This window comes from Myxocyprinus asiaticus, chromosome 31 (genome assembly GCF_019703515.2).
Source record: "Myxocyprinus asiaticus isolate MX2 ecotype Aquarium Trade chromosome 31, UBuf_Myxa_2, whole genome shotgun sequence".
Classification (NCBI taxonomy): Eukaryota; Metazoa; Chordata; class Actinopteri; order Cypriniformes; family Catostomidae; genus Myxocyprinus; species Myxocyprinus asiaticus.
In genome coordinates, this window is record NC_059374.1 from 43,900,408 (window position 1) to 43,924,757 (window position 24,350).

At 38.0% G+C, this 24,350-nt stretch overlaps 2 protein-coding genes across 8 annotated transcripts in view; one reads left to right on the forward strand and one right to left on the reverse strand.

The window, feature by feature from the left end:
* anapc15 (anaphase promoting complex subunit 15) overlaps positions 1–24,350 on the forward strand; it is a 337,271-nt gene that overhangs the window by 91,583 nt on the left and 221,338 nt on the right. The gene's annotated exons all lie outside the window — the stretch shown is intronic.
* The window catches only part of LOC127421811 (arf-GAP with Rho-GAP domain, ANK repeat and PH domain-containing protein 1-like), a 95,943-nt gene that overhangs the window by 51,017 nt on the left and 20,576 nt on the right, over positions 1–24,350 (reverse strand). For 3 of the 6 annotated variants that reach the window (XM_051664940.1, XM_051664939.1, XM_051664941.1), the window contains exons 3-5: positions 5,667–5,779; positions 1,049–1,137; positions 830–933 (exon numbers count right to left, since the gene is read on the reverse strand). In XM_051664940.1, coding sequence (XP_051520900.1) covers positions 830–933; positions 1,049–1,137; positions 5,667–5,779 — 306 coding nt within the window. Of the gene's footprint in view, positions 1–829; positions 934–1,048; positions 1,138–5,666; positions 5,780–5,962; positions 7,940–7,961; positions 10,042–18,839; positions 18,982–24,350 lie in introns of those variants that run through there. The other 3 variants (XM_051664943.1, XM_051664942.1, XM_051664945.1) reach the window with 3 other exon arrangements.

Here is a 24,350-nt window from a genome sequence, read left to right on the forward strand (position 1 = left end):
TAAAATGTTATACACATCGCAAAGGGGAGGATCTCATCTTTCTAATGACACCTAGATTGAGCTTCTAGTCCACTCAGAGGCCGAGATATTCAATGAAATACAGAGGGTGTTGCTTGAACTGAAAATTAGACTGAATGTCTATGGACGAGCACATCTGTGAGGGATAAAATGTGTTAGAGCGCCACCTACATTTCTGATCTGTATATTGTGATGGAATGTGATAGAGAAAATATTATTTTTTCTAGTGGTTTCTGCCATCTAGTGGAATAAAATCAGACTTTTCAAAGTGAGGTAGAGTGAACAGAACCAGAATTACATATTTACAAAATACATTTCTGTTCAGCATAAGATTATAAACACATACATTATTATTTATCAATAATTGGAGTCTTTTTCTTTGTTTGGACTGTTCTCTGAAAAATTAGACCAACTTTTTTGCAATTATTCCACAGTATGTGTGAATAGTGAGCTTTTAAATTTGAGTGTGAAAATTTGTGGGCGGCAGCCCAAAAATCCACCAGGACCCAAATTTAAGTTGTTCACAAATCTATTTTATGACTTTGGAAAACTTGAAATATACTACACAAGTTTTAAGGACTTCTTTCATGAATATTTTATGGTGTTTCTGTCATTTCTTGAGCTTGATAGCTCCTGGTCACTGTCTGCTTTCATTGTATGGAAAAGAGCAGCGTGAACATTCTGCTTAATATCTTCTTTTGCATTCCACAGAAGAACGAACGTCATACAGGTTTGGAACGACATGAGGGTGAGTAGATGATGTCATTTCTGAGCAGTTCAATTTCCTACAATGCATAGCAGGAAAACTCACTCATCTGATATGGATTCGCAACAGCCATCATCATCCAGTAGCTCGTCATCGCTACACAGGCTGTTGTAACGGGGTTTCGTCTCCTTGGGAACCATCAAGGACATCTATTGGATGAAACAGCTGTCAGTCATACAGCATCTGTTCCTTTTGGACAGTTCCCACCAATCAAACACACAGAGTCTTGAGGATAAAAACATAAGTAAAAAGCTCTTGACTCACCTTGTTGGCCATGTCTATGAGTTTAGTGTCTCTGCAGTGGTCCGAGTCGTGATCGTCATATTCGTCAGAGCTTCCTGCTGAATCCAGCTCTACAGAGAGCAGTTAAAGAAGTTAATGAGTCAAAGAAAGAAACTGTAGAACAGTTCAATAACAGAATTAATCACACAGTATGAGGAACAGTGAGTCACCTGTCTTGTGGATGAATCCGGAATCAAAAGAACAATTCATTCACAGATCCAACATAACTGGACCTTTCATAAAGACCGCTAGAGGGCGCCGCTTGCTTACACAGTGCTGATTGAAGCACTTACTGAATTGTAGATTGCAGTCTATTTTTAAGCTTTCAATATGGATACCATACCAATGTCTAAAAAGTCAAAGTTTGCTGGTTTCAAAGTCTGTCATGTCTGTAATGATGTTCTTTCCTCATTAATGTGAGAACAAGAATGATTAAAAATGAAATATTACTTGTTCTTAGGTGTGCCTACCCTTCTACATTCTGTTGCTATAATTTTTTCTGGATCGTGCATTTGAGTTCAAAGACATTTTACAAAGTGTGTTGATAATTTATTATAAATGAACCATTGGTTTTTCACATAGCTGTTTTCACCGATTTGGAGATGGTTTTAATTTGGTCAGCAATTTGCCGATAAATATCAGCGGCCGATACATCGTTGCATCCCTAGACACATCCATCCCTGTGATATCTACAGACATTGCTTATCCCATGCGAATTGACGGTAAAAATTAAAGACATCCAGAGTAACAATTACTTTTCAAACATATGCTTTTGACACTCATACACTTAAAAGCGGACTATGCAAATATTTGTGTTCTGAATACAGCCGCACGATTTGGACAATAAGTCAAACTGCGATTATTTTGAAAAATACTGCGATAGTGATATGAACTGTCCGGAGCCCCTTTGAGGACAGGGTGGGGTTTTTTTTTCTCAAAAAGATTTCCATGCCCTTGCAATAGTTTTGTGTTCCCTCGCAATGAATTTTGCTTTCCCTTGCAATACATTTCCCATGGTTTTACTACAATAACCATATGTTAACCATGATATTTGTAGTGAAATCATAGTGATAATACAGGAAAATGAAAATGATGGTAATAAAAATCATAATTTTGTGGGTATCATGGTTTTACTATGCAAATACCATAGTTTAACTATGGTTTTACTATAGTAATATTGTGGTAACACTTGTAAATAAGGACTAACAATGAACAATACTTTTACAGCATTTATTAATCTTGGTTAATGCTAATTTCAACATATGATTTTTAAAATCAAAAGCCGTATATGTTCACATTAGTTAATGCACTTCCAACTAACATTAACAATGAAAAATGTTTTTTTATTAACAAAGATTAATGAATACTGTAAAAATTATATTGTTCATTGTTAGTTCATGATACCTAATGCATTTACTAATGTTAAAAAATTTAACCTTATAATAAAGTGCTATCAATATTCTAACTGTAGTAACCATAGTTTCTGTTGGAAAACATGTTTTTTCTATAGTAATATTATAGTTACCATGATTGTTTTAGGCAAACCGTTTTATTATTATTATTAATTTTATTAATCTTGTCGTTACTATAGTTTTACTAAAAATACCATGGTATTTGTAATAAAATCAAAATACAATGAATATCAAAGTTAAAATATGGCTATTTTATTAGAACCATGGTAAATTTATCACGAGGGAACGCGAAACTATCGCGAGGGAACACCAAACTACCGCGAGGGCATGCCAAACTACAGCGAGGGAAGGCGAAACTACAGCAAAACTACAGCGAGGGAACGTGAAACTATAGTGAGGGAACGCGAAACTATTTCATAAAAAAAATTCCCACCCTGTCCTCTTAGGGGCTCTGTAGAACTACACAAAAAACTGCTGCGAGGGAACGTGAAACTACAGCAAAACTATTGCGAGGGAACGCGAAACTATAGTGAGGGAACGCAAAACTACTGCGAGGGCACGCGAAACTACTGCGAGGGCACGCGAAACTACTGCGAGGGCACGCGAAACTACTGCGAGGGAACGCGAAACTACAGCAAAACTATTGCGAGGGAACGCGAAACTATAGGGAGGGAACGCGAAACTACTGCGAGGGCACGCGAAACTACTGCGAGGGCACGCGAAACTACAGCAAAACTATTGTGAGGGACCGCGAAACTATAGTGAGGGAACACAAAACTAGGGCACGCGAAACTACTGCGAGGGCACGCGAAACTACAGCAAAACTATTGCGAGGGAACGCGAAACTATAGTGAGGGAACGCGAAACTAGGGCACGCGAAAATACTGCGAGGGCACGCGAAACTACTGCGAGGGCACGCGAAACTACTGCGAGGGAAGGCGAAACTAGTGCGAGGGAAGGCGAAACTACAGCAAAACTATTGCGAGGGCACGCGAAACTACTGCGAGGGCACGCGAAACTACTGCGAGGGCACGCGAAACTACTGCGAGGGAAGGCGAAACTATAGTGAGGGAACGCGAAACTATTTCATAAAAAAAATTCCCACCCTGTCCTCTTAGGGGCTCTGTAGAACTACACTATGATAAACAAAAAACTAGTTTGTGATTCCTTTTGACCAAAATTTGGTAACGTTTTGCCCATGTTCTACTGCCAATTAAAAAGGCTACTCTTTTAGGGTTCACACTTGAGTTCTCTTAAAAAGAACCAAACTCAGAACTCTTTCAGTTCAGCCACAAACAAACAAACAAATAAATAAATAAAACAGTGAAACAGAGAGAGAGAAAAAAATGTCGTATTTACATTGTACCTATCCACTGTGTATTCATAACAATACATTACAAACACAACTACGCGTTGCATTCTTAACATTGTGACAAGGGACGCTATAGTGAGATTAGTGTGAACTGTCCGCTTCAACAGTGAGTTTTCTCTTTCAACTCAACTACTGTCATGGCGGAGCAACAGTTTGCAAAGAATACTATTGAGCAAGTAATTTAAAGTCATAATAGCAACTTACCTTCTGTATTCAATAACAACACATCAAGTTTAGCGATACAGACTTGCGTAGAGTATGTTTCGGCCTTTACTCTGAGCATGAGATGGAGTAGTGTAGCACAGAGCCGCTCTAAAAACATTTTAATAATGCACTTACACAATACAGACAGGACAGAGCAGCGCACATCATCTTTGAAGCGAGCAGCACAAGCAGACTATTTATTTATTTTTATTAGATATATTAGAAATCCAGCCTTTTTGGGTTTAAAAATTGCACAAGGTCATACTAACTAACTAACAAGGTTAGTGCACACACTAACACAGAGCTACTACAGATCATCTACAGGTCAAAACATGTCAGAAGAGATCTACAGCTCAAGCTGACACGGAGACACAAGCTTCTGTAGAGAATAAAGGAGTTTTAATGATTTTGATTCCTTAATTCCTTTAATGATTCTTTAAGTAGTTTTGAGGAAGAAAGGATGGGCAATGACACTACTCTTATTATATATACTTTTCCAGCTGTCGAACAGTGCATTGAGATCTTTAGAGATTTTAACAAAACATTAATTACAAAACAGAAAAACCGGTTCACATATATTACATAATTTCACTGTCACTTTCTGTGCAATCTCTGTGAAACTCATAACTTGGATTTCGTTTCTCTGTGAGGTGCGGTCATGTGTAGTAGTGTGATTCTCACAAAACCAGTCAAAACATTTCCTGGTCAATACAAATCTATAAATTCATTAATTTGTCATGAAAATAATGTAAATGTAAAAAAATGTAATGGCCCTAAAAATAGGCTTTATACAGGCTAAATATAATTTCCTTTTAGTTTCGTTTGATTTTGGAGTAAAATAGAACCAGGACATATTCTTGACAGGTTTCATGAGAAATAAGGATGTCCGGTGAGACAAAAATTAGAAAACTTTAAAAAATATATAGTTTGAAACAGACATCAAGCTCATAAAATGTTTATCTTTGTTTCCCTAATTGTTTTTAAACACATTGATAGCATTTTCTACATATATATATATATATATATATATATATACAGTATATATGTTATCGAAATTAAAAATGTCATGTGGTGTAACCATCAATTAAAATGTAGTAAAATACTTTCCTTGAATAAATGTAAGTGTACGCAACTGAATCCTTCACTTCAAAAGTTTTCAAACACATTTTTCAAGATAAAACATATTTTTTTTACAGTCAAGAATAATTAAGAAGTTTTCTCAGGGTTACACCATATGACCTGAACAAAATGTGCTTTTTTAGAAAACATTATTTCTTCAAAATTTAGTCTTGAGGGTTTAAAGAGATCCGCACTGTTTTATGATTTTTGTCAACATAAACAATAAAATAGCTACCTGCATTTTGGTTACACCACCTGACTTTGATTTGGTGGAAAATATTTCAAATAGGGGTTTATCCAAATCTTTGTCCAATCAAATGCTCTCTAAAATGAGAATGACCCCGCCCCCTTATTTCACCTGACATGCATACCAATGGCAAGTAGCAAATCATGTTTAAATGACTATAAACAACCCCAAAAATACCCAACCACTGCATCTCCACATGGACAGAACCAACACACATCAAACAGGGTTCTGAAGGAGTCTACTCACTGTTTCTGGGGGTTGGCAGAGGGACTCCTCTCCTGGGTCTTCCGCTCGGAGATCTGATCCGAGGTGAAATATCAGGAGCTACATCTGTTTCCAAGAGATCATCTGCAGGAGAGCTGGAGGAGTGAAGAGAAGGAGAGAAAGAGGAAGAACCGTTATCATTCTCAAAGTGAGATGATAATCTGGAGATGGCAGTGATCAGTCGGCTAAACTTCTTCATTCTGATGGAACGTCAGTCAGAAGCTTCGATCACACAAACTCTAGCAGCACGTTGTGAATGTTTATTCTGTCTCGCTCACTCTCAGTCTCACTGTGTACATGTAGCTGCAGGTCTCCATGATGTGACATCACACACCTCACACAACAGGTTTCATGAGCAGCTCCAAGTGATAATGATCACCTTACACACCTGGACTGCACTTTAATGAGTCACTCAACACAAACACAACAGGTGCGCAGACACACAGAGATATTACGGCAATTTAAAGCTTTTCTATCATGACAATAAAGCTTCTTTTTTTTGGCCTTTTGTAGGCTTTTTTAATGACAGAGTTAGTGGAGAGGAGACAGGAAATGACAAGGGAGAAGAGTGGGAATGGGATCGGGAAACAACCTCATGAGCTGGGACTCGAACTCGGGTCACCCGTGATGCATCAGCATCAAATGTCAAGAGCACGAACAATAAAGCTTCTTGAATCTGACAGAAAGCCGACAAACAGGAATATCATCTAGACCAATTGATCTGCTAAAAAACCTTTTTATTACGTTTTACCAACATTACATTAAAATTACATGAATTGCTAACATTTTTTTGTATTGAAAACAGTTATTAATAGTTCTGTTGTCAATATCAAATGGTCATTGTGACATACCAGTAAGCAGTAAAAACCACGAGAGCATCACACACAGTAGAGATACTTTCAAAAATAAGAAACATATATCCATTAGAGCTTTAAAACTGCTCCAGTGAGAAATCCTTCATATTTATGATTTGTTTACTGTCTTTGGCGTCTTGTTGTAACAAAAATCACGAATTAAGCAAATGCATGAAGACGCGGTGCCGGTGTGATTAGTGGTATTGTGACTAATATTAATCTGATTTAAATTGGGATCCACACAGAATAGCACTGAGATGAGTGACTGATGATGAGATATTGAGAACACCTACAGGCGAGTCACTACGCCACCACGAGGACGTGTGGTTCTTCAGAGTAACAGATTTTAACAGTTGATATGAGTCTACACGTGCTGTCGCATGCATTTGTTTACATTTGAGTTCAACACTCAGCTGTATATGGGTATTGCTGTTAACCCTTTAGACCTACTCTCAATGTAATAGTACATAAAAGGGCAGTTTTATTTTTTTAAGCCTATGACTTGTAGTTTTAAATGATAAAACCATATGTCTGCATATATATATATACACACACACAGACACACACACACACACACACACACACACACACACACACACACACACACACACACACACACACAGGCAGCCAAATGTTTGGAATAATGTACAGATTTTGCTGTTTTGGAAGGAAATTGGTACTTCAGTTCACTAAAGTGGCATTCAACTGATCACAAAGTATAGTCAGGACATTACGGATGTAAAAAACAGCACCATCACTATTTGAAACAAGTCATTTTTGATCAAATCTAGACAGCAGCCATCACTCCAACACCTTATCCTTGAGTAATCATGCTAAATTGATAATTTGGTACTAGAAAATCACTTGCCATTATATCAAACACAGTTGAAAGATATTTGGTTCATTAAATGAAGCTTAACATTGTCTTTGTGTTTGTTTTTGAGTTGCCACAGTATGCAATAGACTGGCATGTCTTAAGGTCAATATTAGGTCAGAAATGGCAAAAAAAGAAACAGCTTTCTCTAGAAACTCATCAGTCAATCATTGGTTTGAGGAATGAAGGCTATACAATGCTTGAAAAAACTGAAGATTTCATCCAAAGGTGTACACTTCAGTCATTAAAGACAAAGGACAACTGGCTCTAACAAGGACAGAAAGAGATGTGGAAGACCAGATGTACAACTAAACAAGAGGATAAGTACATCAGAGTCTCTAGTTTGAGAAATAGACGCCTCACATGTCCTCAGCTGACAGCTTCATTGAATTCTACCCGCTCAACACCAGTTTCATGTACAACAGTAAAGAGAAGACTCAGGGGTGCAGGCCTTATGGGGAGAATTGCAAAGAAAAAGCCACTTTTGAAACAGAAAAACAAAAACACAAAAGACAGTGTCGCAAGACTTTAGGTAACTGGGGGGGTTACCTTCTAGACACGACCATGGTGGCGAGACGTGTGCCCATTCAACCCATTAGATCTGCAATGGTGATCTTGTTCACGTAAGATCTTCGATGGATCATATTTGGCCTCAGCGGATGCACTTTGGTAATTAGAAATCAGAATTTTGCAATTAGTGAACATTTTAAATCTACCAATAACAGCTGCGGGGGAATTGGGTCTTTTTAGAGCAGACGCTATAATAATGACGGTGATGCATGAAATATGCCATTCATGCCATATTCTTTATGTTGGCTACACCTCCAAAACAAGCTTAGGGGGTTCTGGTAGCTCAGCGAGTACTGACATTGACTACAACCCCTTGGAGTCGCGAGTTTGAATCCAGGACATGCTGAGTGACTCCAGCCAGGTCTCCTAAGCAACCAAATTGGCCTGGTTGCTAGGGAGGGTAGAGTCACATGGGGTAACCTCCTTGTGGTCGTGATTAGTGGTTCTCGTTCTCAATGGAGCGCGTGGTAAGTTGTGCGTGGATTGCGGAGAGTAGCATGAGCCTCTCGTGCTGTGAGTCTCTGCGGTGTCATGCACAACGAGCCACGTGATAAGATGCGCGGATTGACGTCTCAGAAGCGGAGGCCACCCGGATTGAGGGGAGTAACCGCGCCACCATGAGGACCTACTAAGAAGTGGGAATTCCAAATTGAGAGAAAAGGGGATAAAATAATCTGAGATCTGTTTGAGATCACTGACAAGCATCTGGGACTGTTTAAAACTTGCGCATTAGGATCAGTTGTCATTACTGATAGGTCAGAGGACTAATTTAAGCATCTCTGATTGGCTATTGCCATTTCATTGCTCAACGGACATGTCTGTGATTGGTTAGAATACATGTTGTAAATAGAAACCACTGACACAACAGGAGCAGACTTAAAGGCTGTAATCATCAGTTTTCACGAATACATAATCGCGGCAGCCGTAACCGCGATTAGTTTTTCGATTAACTGTGCAGCACTACTGCCACGTCACGTCTGGTTCGTAAGCCATGACAAGGAGGAAGACCACACTTTGGATGAATGCTCTAAAAACATTATTCATTAAAGGGAAATAGTAACATAAAATATACCTGAAGAACACTGAAAGCAAAGCAACACAAGTTAGACAAAATAGGTCATAACACAGGTAAATGTGTTCTTTCAGAAGAGCTACATTAAGAAATTAGTGCCACCTCCTGGCACAACACCACACCTCTTCAAGAAATCACGAGTTACAGATAACGGTGAAAAAACCTTCATTCAACATCAAACATATGTTTTCAACTGTTTTTTGTTAAGCTGTAGAAACATTGTAGCTCCTCTATTAAACTATCAAAGGAAAGTTCCTCAATGACGTCATGTTTCACTCACAACAGTTTGAACATGTATGAATGTAACAAATCATAAGAAAGTGTTTCACTGCTGTTCAAGTGCACCTCAGATTACATAATGTATATGCATAATTGTTTTACAACTGAAAAGTCTAAATATTAAATGAAAAAAATGACAATAAAATGCACAGTAATCTCTTCAGTAATCAAAATACTTTTTGAATGTAACTGTATTCTAATTACCAATGATTTAAATTGTAACTGTAGTGGAATACGGAATTTTACATTTTAAATACATAATCCTGTTACATATATTCCATTAACTGGGTACTTTATAGAATGCATTGAAACAAAAAACATGATACATTGAAAAATCACATTTTGGGTGCTTCTCTGTTAGTTACAGGACTGAAAACAGATGATATTTCCCTTTCCTCGCATCCGTTAAAAATCAGCACATACGGACATTAAAACAATAGAATTTCCTGTGACCCCTAAAGTCCGGAGAAACAATTGGCTGGATTTCACAAAACACCTCTGACAAACTGAAGAAGAGAGAAACATTTCAAAACCTTTCAACCTTTTCCATTTCAAGTGACGAATGAAACTCAAGACATTTCCACTACTTCTTCACACATTAGTAAATTGCACCATCAAAAGTTAAAAAAGGAATAGTTGATACAAACCTGAATGACTTTCTTCTGTGGAACACAAAAGGAGATTTTAGGCAGAATGACAGCCTCAGTCACTATTGACTATCATTGTATATCCTTAACATTCTGCTAAACATCTCCTTTTGTGTTCCACGAAAGAAAGACAGTCATATGTATTTGGAGCAATATTTTTGTATCGTCACCAAACAACAATAGAGAAAGTAAGAGAGAGAAAGAGACTGCGAGAGGCTTTTCATCGTCAGGATCTTCTCCCTCCTCAGGTCTGATTTTAAACAGGCAACCTGCCGTACAAATATCTATTTATGGCCACACCCAGGAACACAGACTGACCGAAATGACTGAAGTTTCAGTAGTTAAAGTGTCATAGTGAAAACAGAAACCGCTCTTGTCTTACAACATGATTTTCTCTCATTGCACAGTCTGTTCAGAGTGACATTTGATCAAAACATCTCCAGACCGTCTGAACACGTTTGAGCACAAATGGAGATAGTAACAGTGTTGCAGTTTGATATAGTTGATCCAAAACAGCACTAAGAGTAACAGAGATCCTATTACCTTTAGAAGAACCTAATATCCCTGCTATTAATGCACTTTCAGTGACTTTGGATTTACAATGGAAAGCAAATGCAAGTCTTAAAGCTGAAGTATGTAATTTCTGTGACACTAGTGCCACCAAACGGAACTACAAAAATAAACTGGTTTTAACCCTATAATGCATCAAATTTGATATGCTATTTTCTAAATCCTGTGCATCATTAACAATCAAAATTTTGCAGAAAATCAATGTACTAGATGTCTGCTGCCACCTGGTGGACACTTCCAGGCATTTCTTGATTGAAAAATATTTTTAAAATTGTTCCAAAAATGTCCGCTTTTCTACTGCATGCACTCGTGTGTGTGTGTGTGTGTGTGTGTGTGTGTGTGTGTGTGTGTGTGGGGGGTGAGGGTGGGGGATTTTTGCTTATTTTAATAAAGTAAAAGTGACAGTAATGATTATATTGTTCCTGATATTTTAAAATGAGTATTTGCTGAATATAAGCATCTTGTGCTTGGATAAATGTTTGTGTATTATTTTATTGAACACCCCCACCCCCACCCCCTACACCCGCCCACCCGCCTTTTCAAATCCATGTATCAAATATGATAAAACAGACTTTTGAGGAATATCTCTCAATCACCATTACATTACATTCATGCCCACCATAAAAAAAGAGCTCTGAAAATTTTGACAAATCCTTTTTATAAGATAGATTTAAAGAGTATACTAATATTTCTGTGTATTTTCATATATGCAGTCTGCTCTGTCATTATAAAGGTCTCATTATTTTACATCAAAAGCTATTATGATGTCATCTTACCATAAGTTCCTGAGACCCAGTGAAAACAGTTTCACAATTTCCCTTTTTTAAATGTCAAAATAGTGTTCCGTGCATAAAGTATTTGATTCATATTGTATTTCAACTGTGATACATTTCAATCCATATTTATAGAGCAAGTAGAGGAAGTTGTCATGGTCAAACTGTCAAACATTTGGTATCTCTGAAAAGCCCAGAGAGTCCTCTGATAATACCAAGATTACTGTAGAAATACTTACATGACAAATGTCCTACACAACAATGAATTGCTGGGCCTCAGGGGGATAATGACCTTTAAAGCCTAATGTATCAAATATGATATATATATATATACTTTTATAGTTTGTCTAATGGTACTAAAAACAGTTTAATGTAAAAAAAAATATATATTTTTTAAAATTGCATTTTCTGACAATTATTTCATATGTCAGGCTTTACAGGGTCAAAACAGCTTTCTGAATATGCTTTTCACCTGCAGTTGTTCAAACAGTCAGAGAGTCCTGCCCCAACTCACGCCACTGGTTGAGTAACGTTGTTGGGGCGGGTCTAAGCAGGTCACTGAAAACAAACAGGAATTTTTATAGGGCCACAGAAACACATTGTATACAGTTTTCGTGAAAATTAACCTATGAATGGCTTACTTATTGTTGTCTCTGCATATAAAGCTGGGATAAAGTATTTTAACACTCAAAAAATTACATACGTCTGCTTTAATGTATTTAATTGTAATGTATTTATGAAGATGGCTTTTAAGTTGAACCCTGTCTTAGGGCTGGGTGGTATATCAACTTTTTAATGTATATAGGCATATTTTAAAATGAGATATAGGATGAGACAATACCGTTTATATCAATATAGTTTGATGTTGCGTTACATAACCCATTTCTTCCATAAAGCCACACCGTGTATGTCCCGCGCAACCCCGCCCCAACTGCCCTCTGTGTCTCCGCGCAAACCCCGCCCCACTCCTCCTCTGCGTGCAAACCCCGCCCCCCACTCTCCCTCTGCGTCTGCGCGCAAACCCCGCCCCCACTCTCTCTCTGCGCGCAAACCCCGCCCCCCTCTCCCTATGCGTCTCCGCGCAAACCCCACCCCCACTCTCCCTCTGCGTCTGCACGCAAACCCCACCCACTCTCTCTCCGCGTCTGCGCACAAACCCCGCCCCCACTCTCCATCTGCGTCAGCACGCAACCCCGCCCCACTCTCCCTCTGTCTCTCCACTCTCCCTCTGAAATGTTGATATTGTGATAAATGTATATAGTGTATTGTATCTTGCTGTAATAACATGATGGAAAAGTAGATCTCATTCCATAGAAGTGTGAGCACCCCTGCTGTAAATGATGGTGATGGAGGCTTTCCTTTCTTTGACTATCGTGCATACATGTCACATAAAATAACCTCCTCTACCCAGTGCAGTTTACATTTCTCTCCCAGAGAATCTAGTTGATTCCATAGGTATAATACTATTAGGTTGGCCATGTCGTAATTTTAGAAAACATACAACAGAAACTCTGTTACTTGAGCATGTAATCAATACATGTCCTTTTTTCTCTCTGGACAAGTAACTTTTTTACTCAAGATATACAGATATAGTTATATAAAATGTACACAAGTTTTCATGTTAAGAGTTCTAAAGTCCTAAATAATGCACTAAACTGATTGGAACACGGATCTGTCCTGACGTCCTCTACAGATACAGTAACCATAGTATCACCATGGTATTTTGTAGTAAACTAATTGTAACCACAAAATTAAACATGGTTAATATATTAACACAATATTACTGCAATAACACCATTGTTAATATCATCAAATCTGTTTTCTGCCAAAGAAGCATGGTTACTACAATATTACTAAAGTACAGCTACCGTTATATTAGTTTTTATTTATTATAAATAGTAATAAAAAAAATATTAATAGTGGAGTCAAGAAACAGAATGGGAAAAATAATACGCCAAACGCAGAATCGAACCCTATTGCTCCACGCTATTGAAGAAACACTATCAACACACTTTGTTGTGTATTTCTATGTTATCAACAGACTACAGGGGTTGCATCTGAAAGCAAATAGTCACTCCAAAAAATAATCAATATTATCAAGCTTTGGGACAGACAACATTGGTTAATAGCACATTAACTACTAACTACTAATTAACTAACTATTAATTCAACGACAGATAATTAATAAAGCTTGTAACCTACAGGTATGAACTGCATAGTGTTTCTGGTTATTACATGTGTAGCGTAAAACTCTTAACGCATGTATTAAGACAAAAATTATACTAATAATGTGGTCATAATACTTCCAGCTTAATTCATATAATAGAAAATTGTGATTCTTTTTCAAATATTTTCTAATATTTCATTTGATAAGTATTCTGCTCCCATAAATAATGATTCTGTTCACTTTTTTATTGCCAGGAGAATATAACATAATATGATACAATGGTATACATATAAATGAATTAATTCACATTTGATAATCCTGTTTAAAAATAGAAAATATGGACTGGCCTATTGGCACATTAAAAGAAAACACAGGTTTAGATTCTTTACAGTTTTTGGAAGTCACAATTGTTTGAATATGAGGTCTATGCATATTCTGTGCATATGTATAAAAATACTTACAAATGATAATTCTCTTTAATGAAAAGTGAATTAATAAATGCAAACAAATAACTCTCCAATGTGTGGACATCCTCGTGAATGCTGAAAGCTGCAGTTAAGTCTTTATCTCCATTGCAACGTTTAGCCAGAAAATAAATGTTGTGGTGTTTTTAAGTTTGTTTTTCATCTTCCTACTCCCCTTTTTTCTTTTTATGGCAGTTGGCAAAACAAGCGTAACTGCCCTTAACGCCTCCAACTTAATGGTCGTTACATTGTGAGAAAGAGCAAGAGCTGCTAAAAATAGGCTGGAGAATTACGTTGACATTTGTGGACTTGTATCAGCATGGTTCAGGTCCTATTTATCAGACCGCTACCACTTTGTCTGTGTAAACAAGGAATTGTCAAATCAAACAAAAGTTAAGTATGGAGTGCCACAGGGATCAGTTTTAGGGCCTCTGCTTTTCTCCTTATATATGCTTCCCCTGGGAGATATTACCAGGAATCATGGAATATGTTTCCGCTGTTATGCCAACAATACCCAACTTTATATTTCTTCTAAACCCGACGAAAATTCACAATTCTCAAAACTAGCAGAGTGTATCAATGAAATCAAAGATTGGATGGCCAGAAATATCCTTTTACTCAATTCTGACAAAACAGAGGAACTAATTATTGGACCAAAAACCTCTAAAAATAAGCCGCTAAAATATAATTTGACTCTCGATGGATGTACTGTTACGTCGTCTTCAACAGTGAAGAACTTATGTGTTATATTTTATACCAATCTGTCCTTTGAAAATCACATTTCCAATGTTTGATAGCACAGCATTCTTCCACCACAGAAATATTGCTAAATTACAACACATGCTCTCTGCGTTCATGACCTCAAGACTAGATTATTGTAATGCATTACTGGGAGGATGTCCAGCAAGATTAATCAATAAACTTCAATTGGTTTAAAAAGTACGATGATGATGCTGACTAGAACCAAGAAATATGATCATATTAGCCCCATTTTATCATCGTTACATTGGCTACCTGCTAAATTTCATATTCATTTTAAAATTCTGTTAATTACATACAAAACTTTGAATGGTCTAGCCCCACAGTACTTAAGTGACCTTCTGTCATGCTATATTCCATCACATTCATTACGATCACAAAATTCTGGTCTGTTAATTGTTCCTAGAATATCAAAATCCACAAAAGGAGGTAGATCCTTTTCATATTTGGAATAGTTTCCCTAACACTGTTCGGGATGCAGACACACTCAGATTAAGTCTAGAATAAAGACTCATCTATTTAGTCAGACATACACCTAATTTATCATTCAACTCACAATTAGGCTGCTTTAGTTAAGTCTGCCAGAACCAGAAACATTTCTCAGAAACATTGATGTGGCAGGGCGGAGCCGGGTCATGATTCCACACACCCGGCCCCTAATTGGGCTGATTAGACCGAGAGGGATTAGGGCCAATTGGAGACGGCAGTGTGACAGAGAGAGAGAGAGAGAGTGTTACGGACAGCTGTCCGACACCTGTGTGCGTTCGTCTTGTGATTCAGTTTATTATTAAAATATAATTTATATCGTTAAGCCGGTTCTTGCCTCCTCCTTTCCTTCTACCCTGTTACAATTGATCACGATCAATAACTCTGCATATAATTGAATGGCATCTACGCTAATATTATTCTATTTGTTTCCCTGACTCAACCTCGGGATTCATATCTTGATGTTACCAGAGTCGGCCAGCTCCAGCTCCAGTGTGCCTATGTGCCTAGGAGTGATGATGACTAAATGCAGCCGGTGCCAGCCAGACATCACTTCAGTCTATTATGATGGCCTTTAGAGGATGAACTGATGCCAACTCCAACTGTAAGACATCGGATTCTTCATATGCCACAGCCTGAACCCTGGACTTAAGATAGACCCCACCGAACCTCACCGAAATTACCTGCCGATTGAACTGTGATGCACCTCACTGATCTCTGCCTGCATCACCTCGGTCTATTGATGGACTACACTCTTGATAATGGAATACATACACTATCAATTAATTGCCAACAAAAGCCTTCATCAGCTAACAAAGGACAATGCATCTATGTGAATTTATGCAGTTAATCCAGGATGGACTTCAAAGACATTAGTCATTAATCTTATAGTTCATTCAAAATCTTTTTTTAAACACTGACCCTTAACACTTATTTAGTTTACTCATTTTAAACCATGACTTGCACTATACATAAGTAACATTGTCATTACAGTCATGACGTTAGTCAGAGGGGAACTGGCCCCTACAGTGAGTCTGGTTTCTTCCAAGGTTATAAGCAAAGACATGGAACGAAAAATGCGACTATATGGAAGCGTGCCCCGTCATCACATACATCATGTGTCCAACTTCACATCTTGTGAATAATAATAAAACGTATTCCTCATTAAACCTCATCTGGTAAACTATATACAAAAAACATTCAGCTGGTGAATATATAAGCTATAAAAAGCTTCATTGGTTAATACTTAATACAGAGCATTGTAAGGGAGCCAAGTCTCCGTCATTTCAAAATAAGAGTCCCCAGTGTGTTGAGCTTTTTTATAGTTAAAAGTCCCACATTATACACTAAATCTTAATTTTTTCTGATTATTATTGGGATTTTGGTTGAATAATAAATTACATCTGGTATTTTATTTATTTATGGACTCTTTGTAGCTTCTGTGTCTGTGCCCGTCATGGTAAGGAAAGACTAAGAAAAATGTTATAAATCATTCTATAAATCGATTATAAAAACTATCGGCCGATTAATCGGTTATCGGCCCTTTTCACCATCTTAGTTATCGGTATCGGCAAAATCCACTATCGGTCGACCTCTAATTAGGGCTGCAACTAATGATTATTTTGATGATCAACTAATCTAACCATTATTAGAAGGAATTCGACTATTCAGTCGATTATTGCAACGATTAATCATTAGCTCTTAACCGATTATTCAGCTTGTGCCCCGACTTAAAAGGTTGTATTAAACATGCTTACTAACAATAAAGAGGACAAAATTATCTTTTAAAAATACCTCTAAATGTTATTCACTTAATTACAAGGGGAAAAAATGCCTTTTATTGTTTAATTCATTACAAAAACTCACTGCAAAAGAAACTGCTATTGTTATCAAGTGTTTTTGTCTTGTTTTCCATTTAAAATGATCTAAAAATCCTTAAACAAGATACATTTATAACATAATAATATAAGATATACTTAGATCAGCTTTCAGAAAATGTATTTTGTATATTAGTGTATTTTTTTTACTTGGTTATACTTCTGCGAGTGCAGTAAAGACAAAATATACTAATATTCAAGATCTATTCTCTAAAAGCAAGTCTAAATATCTTATATGCTGCTTCTCAGGTGAATGCATCTTTTTTTAAAGGATTTTTAGATGTTTAGATAGTTGTCTCCGCATCCAAGACGTCAATCCGCGCATCTTATCATGCATTACCGCGGAGACGTAGCGCGTGTGGAGGATTCACACTATTCTCCGCGGCATTCACGCACAACTCACCACATGCCCCACCGAGAGCGAGAACCACATTATAGCGACCACGAGGAGGTTACCCCATGTGACTCTACCCTCCCTAGCAACCGGGCCAATTTGGTTGCTTAGGAGACCTGACTGGAGTCACACAGCACAAACATTCTCAGCTCTATTCATGATAAGATACACACCGTGACACATATATTATGATTCACTACGTCGCGAGCCATCACGTTATAGTCTAGCTGCAGCAAGCGTGCACGAGGGACGAGCGTCTCCGCGTGAGTCAGTGTTTCAGCCGGGAGAAGTCTGAAACTCTCTCGCGCTGTTTTTCCCGCGACTCATAAAGCGGCTCTGACTGCACAGAGAAATACCAGTTTCATTGTTTGTGCTGATTTATACAACCCACCTCATTATTTGACCTTTAATAAAGGATGATTTAAAGGTATAACACCAGGGTGTTTCCTTTTTAGAAGCTCTGACAAGCACGTTTTGTTCAAGCGGAACGCCAGGTACGGCTCCGCTTTATTTCACGCCACGCCACGCCATGACAGCACTGCTTCTGTATTTAATTATTACGCATTTTTGTAATATAATTCCCTCATACTTTGCGATCTACATCACCTTAATCTGTTTGGAAATCTATTTTTGAGTGCATCTGGACAGTGAGCTGTTCTTTCTTCCTCTCCTCAATCAAGCGCGAGTTGAAATGCTGCTCATCGTTAGCATTTCAAATTATTTCATGTTGTTAATTTTTTCTAATATGTTGGTAATGCACCAGCTAAGAAGATCCCCAGTATAATTAACTGCATTGCATACCCATAAGTCGGAATCAGATCAAATCAGAAAATCTGCCCTATTAGCAACCACATTGCAACGCCATAACAACACCCCAGAGCACCCTAGCAACTGCACAGCAAAGTAATAAAAAGTATCCACATAGTAAACACTCTAGCAACCCCCCAAAACACCTTTGTAACTTCCTAACAACCACCTAGAATACTGACAATGCACTAGAAATTAGCAAATATTTTGTCAGCCAACTCAAACATCATATACAGTGAGTTTAGCAGAGTAAAATCTAGCAAAAATATAGTTTAGTGTTTTCTTCAGTTATGTGTTTAACGCTGACGCGCTAAACGTTATACAAACTACCACACAGATAATGGCTCTATTGTCCTAAAACCTACTGCTCCATTGTCAACACACATCCTGTACACACTCACATGCTAACACACAGAAACACAATATAACATGAAAAAACTAATCAAAGAAAGAGAGAACAGTTAAAATGCATCCAAAGAGAAAAGAACCAAAAAAGAAGAAAAAAAAGAAACAAAGAACACTGAAAATAAACAACAAACATTCATTTCCACATTGAACTCACATGCTCCAACACACCAAATACAGCCATTCTAGAGTGTCGAGAACGTTAAAGAATCCCGTTATCCAAAAATACACAACAACTACATCAATGGATGAGGTGATGAGACATAAAGAGGTGTAAAACAAACTGAGAGAACAAGAGAGACACGACTCTGAACGAGTGATCAAGATAACAGACTGACGGAAGTGTGTGTGAGTGTGTGTGTGTGTGTGTGTGTGTGTGTGTGTGTGTGTGTGTGTGTGTGAGTGAGTGTGTGTGTGTGTGTGTGTAGTTCTGTGCTGAGAACTTCATAAAAACAGCAGCTTCCTGAATTCTGTTCCTGTGTTCACAAGGACAAGTTTGTGTCCGTTTGTGTTCCAACTCTCACTGTATTTAAATGGCATGTATGTTATTGATGTATGGAAGCAGTGAAACATTCAGACACACTCGAGATCATTTATGTTTCTCATGATCTTACAAAAGTTTTGATCTAAAGGCTTAAGCTTAGTTTTGTAGACAAACATAAATTGTGCCTACGTATTCATTTCTTTATAAAACTAAAATGTTATTTATTTGATCACACACAGACATCTCACTCAAGCATTGTGGGTTAGTAGCTCAACATTTGAGGAAACACAACACACCGATTAATAGAAGAGCTGCTGACATCTAGTGCTCACACACAGAACACACATCATTAAATACAGAGTCTAAAATTAACACTCACCAAATCACTGACTTTGGCAAGTAGATTAAACAGAATCGCTGCAAGTTGGATGGTAACGTTTCAAGAAATATAATCAAGTCAAATCAATCAAAAATATACAGTAAAAGATTCGTGACTTTCACACAACATCTAAAAACTATTTTCCATCAAATGTGCAAGCTAGAATGAAGATTAAAAACGTTCTCACGGTTTTCTTTTCAATTCTCTTCATTGTTGCAACATTTTTAAACTTGTTAAAATGGTCATTGACAAACAAGGTTAACTGAGGTGATAAAAATGAGAATTATTTTAAAATATCTAGTTTAAAAAAAGACGTGACAAGTTTATCCCCAATTTGGAATGCCCAATTCCCAATGCGCTCTAAGTCCTCGTAGTGTCGTGGTGACTCGCCTCAATCCGGGTGGCGGAGGACGAATCTCAGTTGTCTCCGCGTCTGAGACCGTCAATCCACGCATCTTATCACGTGGCTTGTTGAGCGTGTTACCACGGAGACATAGTGCACGTGGATTCTCCACGGCATCCACGCACAACTCGCCACGCGCCCCACCGAGAGCGAGAATCACATTATAGCAACCACGAGGAGGTTACCCCATGTGAATCTACTGTCCCTAGCAACCAGGCCAATTTGGTTGTTTAGGAGACCTGGCTGGAGTCACTCAGCACACCCTGGATTCAAACTCACGACTCCAAGGGTGGTAGTCAGCGTCAATACTCGCTGAGATACCCAGACCCCACGTGACAAGTTTATAAAAATTTAATCTTTGTGTCTACATTGGTTCCACCATTTAAAAAACATTTGAGAAACAAAGCATTTTCTACCAAAACAATCATTATTTAATGACTTATATCATATTTATATGTCATGTTGTGTAACCATCAAGTAAAAGGTATTAAAATGCTTTCCTTGCACCACGTAATCATTCAAACAGTTTTTGAAACCTATTTTAAGAATATATATATATATACACACACACAAACACACACACACACACACACACACACAGTACATCCGGAAAGTATTCACAGCGCTTCACTTTTTCCACATTTTGTTATGTTACAGCCTTATTCCAAAATTGATTAAATTAATTATTTTCCTCAAAATCCTACAAACAATACCCCATAATGACAACATGAAAGAAGTTTGTTTGAAATCTTATTTTTATAAAAAAAAAATAAACGAAAAAAAAAAAAAAAGAAATTAGTAAAAAAAAAAAAAAGTATTCACAGCCTTTGCTCAATACTTTGTTGAAGCACCTTTGGCACCAATTACAGCCTCAAGTCTTTTTGAGTATGATGCTACAAGCTTGGCACACCTATTTTTGGGCAGTTTCTCCCATTCTTCTTTGCAGGACCTCTCAAGCTCCATCAGGTTGGATGGGGAGCGTCGGTGCACAGCCATTTTCAGATCTCTCCAGAGATGTTCAATCGGGTTCAAGTCTGGGCTCTGGCTGGGCCACTCAAGGACATTCACAGAGTTGTCCCGGAGCCACTCCTTTGTTATCTTGGCTGTGTGCTTAGGGTCGTTGTCCTGTTGGAAGATGAATCTTCTCCCCAGTCTGAGGTCCAGAGCGCTCTGGAGCAGGTTTTCATCAAGGATGTCTCTGTACATTGCTGCATTCATCTTTCCCTCGATCCTGACTAGTCTCCCAGTTCCTGCCACTGAAAAACATCCCCACAGCATGATGCTGCCACCACCATGCTTCACTGTAGGGATGGTATTGGCCAGGTGATGCGCGGTGCCTGGTTTCCTCCAGACATGATGCTTGCCATTCAGGCCAAAGAGTTCAATCTTTGTTTCTCATGGTCTGAGAGTCCTTCAGGTGCCTTTTGGCAAACTCCAGGCGGGCTGTCATGTGCCTTTTACTGAGGAGTAGCTTCCGTCTGGCCACTCTACCATACAGGCCTGATTGGTGGAGTGCTGCAGAGATGGTTGTTCTTCTGGAAGGTTCTCCTCTCTCCACAGAGAAATGCTGGAGCTCTGTCAGAGTGACCATCGGGTTCTCGGTCACCTCCCTGGCTAAGGCCCTTCTCACCCGATCGCTCAGTTTGGCCGTGCGGCCAGCTCTAGGAAGAGTCCTGGTGGTTCCAAACTTCTTCCATTTACAGATGATGGAGGCCACTGTCCTCAATGGGACCTTCAATGCTGCAGAAATGTTTCTGTACTCTTCCCCAGATCTGTGCCTCGATACAATCCTGTCTCGGAGGTCTACAGACAATTCCTTGGACTTCATGGCTTGGTTTGTGCTCTGACATGCACTGTTAACTGTGGGACCTTATATAGACAGGTGTGTGCCTTTCCAAATCATGTCCAATCAACTGAATTTACCACAGGTGGACTCCAATCAAGTTGTAGAAACATCTCAAGGATGATCAGTGGAAACAGGATGCACCTGAGCTCAATTTTGAGTGTCATGGCAAAGGCTGTGAATACTTATGTACATGTGATTTTTTTTCGTTTTTTATTTTGAATAAATTTGCAAAGATTTCAAACAAACTTCTTTCACGTTGTCATTATGGGGTATTGTTTGTAGAATTTTGAGGAAAATAATACATTTAATCCATTTTGGAATAAGGCTGTAACATAACAAAATGTGGAAAAAGTGAAGTGCTGTGAATACTTTCCAGATGCACTGTATATTTAAGCAATATCACACGAGCAAGAGTGTGATATGGCCCTACATCAGCACTGCTGTGATTCGGCTGTAGATAATCACAGCAGTGCTGATTTAGGGCCATATAGCACGATTGCAAGTGTGATATTGCTTATATACAACAGTTCAATGAACAAGTGAATTTAAAAAAAATTTGGAAAAACTGAGTACAGTCATAAAAACGCATTTGTGCATGGACCTACTTTCTTACATGACGGATCAGAATCTACCAATGCTGATTCAAACCAAATGATGTGTCCAAGCCTTCATTAGTAATTCAAAAATGTCATTTCAGAAATAGTATCACAGCTTGTGCTGTTTCTACCAAGTTATTGGATAAACAAGGATGGATGTGTGTGTGTGTGAGAGAGAGAGAGAGAGAGAGAGAGAGAGAGAGAGAGAGAGAGAGAGAGAGAGAGAGAGAGAGAGAGAGAGATGGAGCATGTGCGATCACCTGTTGCCACTCCCAAGCAGAGATGCTGTCAGCTTTCTGAAGATCAGCTTTCTCAGTGGTAAAATAGCTGTCCAAGCCGGGGTATTCCTCTCTATTTTGCGGTAGCCGGTACGCAAGAGACATTCACTATAGGAACCGCAATCTCCTCCGCCATTTTATACAGCACGTCCTCTCCAATGTGGAAACTCTGGTAAGAGGTAAGCGCCTTGAGTTGTGTAATTAATCAGTCTGCTGTGTCTCAGCTGTGATGAGCTGTACTGCTGAAGTTGTTCATTTAAAGCCATTTAAAGCTATTTCCCAGCTTTAGTAGTGTAGCAGTAATACGAGCAATCACATAGTGCTGATGAATGAAAACACTGACTGACGCTGACTCACGTCACCTGACTGGCTCATATTACACACAAAAATGATCTTTTGCCACCACCTGCTGGCTAAAATATGTAATGTCATAAAATTAAATGTAAAGAGACATGTAGCTCTTAACACATATGCACTGCTCTTACACTTTAGTTTAGAACGGCACAAACACAAGCGGAGTGATACACACAGTGAAGCGTCTGAGTGCTGATGGTGCGAGACCATCAGCGCTCATGGAACGTCTCTCGTCCAATCAGATTCGAGGACCGGAACTTACTGTTGTATATATATGAATATATGAATGTGAATTTTTAATTCAACAATATCAAGACGTTTTTCAGGGTTACACCACATGACTTTGACTTGATGGCCAATTTTTTCCAAATATAAATCATATTTTACACAAAATTGTTTTACTGCATTTTTTATTTGTATAAATATTAATAAAAGATTATTTTGCACTACTCATGCCAACATTTCTTCCTTCAAAAATTTCTACCGTCTCTGAACAGTTACACCACATGAAATTGTTTACTTTAAAAGAATCAAAATGACTTTGAACATGTTCGTCATCAGGGCTGGGTATCGATACAGATTTCCCGATTCAGTTCGATTTGAGTCATATGGGTATATTTTAGTTATAATGTCCTTTTTGCTTACATATGAAATTATACAGGGGACCTTCTAACTAGGTACAATATGAAAATATTAATTGTACTAATTATATTTTTTTCATTTTTAAGCATTTTGGTCACATTTTAGTTTTTAAAAAATGAACAAATCAATGTATTTACTCAATAAATATGATATTATATTTTTTGTTACATGTTTATTGTTTAATTGCATAATTTATACTATTTACAGGTATTTACATTGATTTGTTGAACACATGGTAAAACCGGTACTGTCTCTTTAAGAAAACCGGCAGTTCTGTAAACAACGTCTGTAAATGAGCGCATGTTTACGAGAGAGACTCAAACGGCTTTATCTCATCTGTTCTATGCCTGATTACAATTAAACGTTTATTTTTTGTTGTTTATGATCAACAACTGACTGTAAAGAACAGAAAGAGCATTAAAAGAGACATTATTCAATTAAAAATGGGTTGCGTGGATCTCGTCTTTGGACTGATGAATACTCCACCACTGTACTACACAATTACTGAACATTTACCAGCTATTTGCCAAATATACACAATTTAATCGCATTGCGTGAAATCTGGTTGCAAATGCGAGTGATTTCCTCTCATTTTAATGGAGGATTGTGCAGAGAGTAAAAGACTGATCCATGGCTTTTGAAAATCTAAATCGACCAAATTTTTTAAGAAATGAAACGGAAAATAA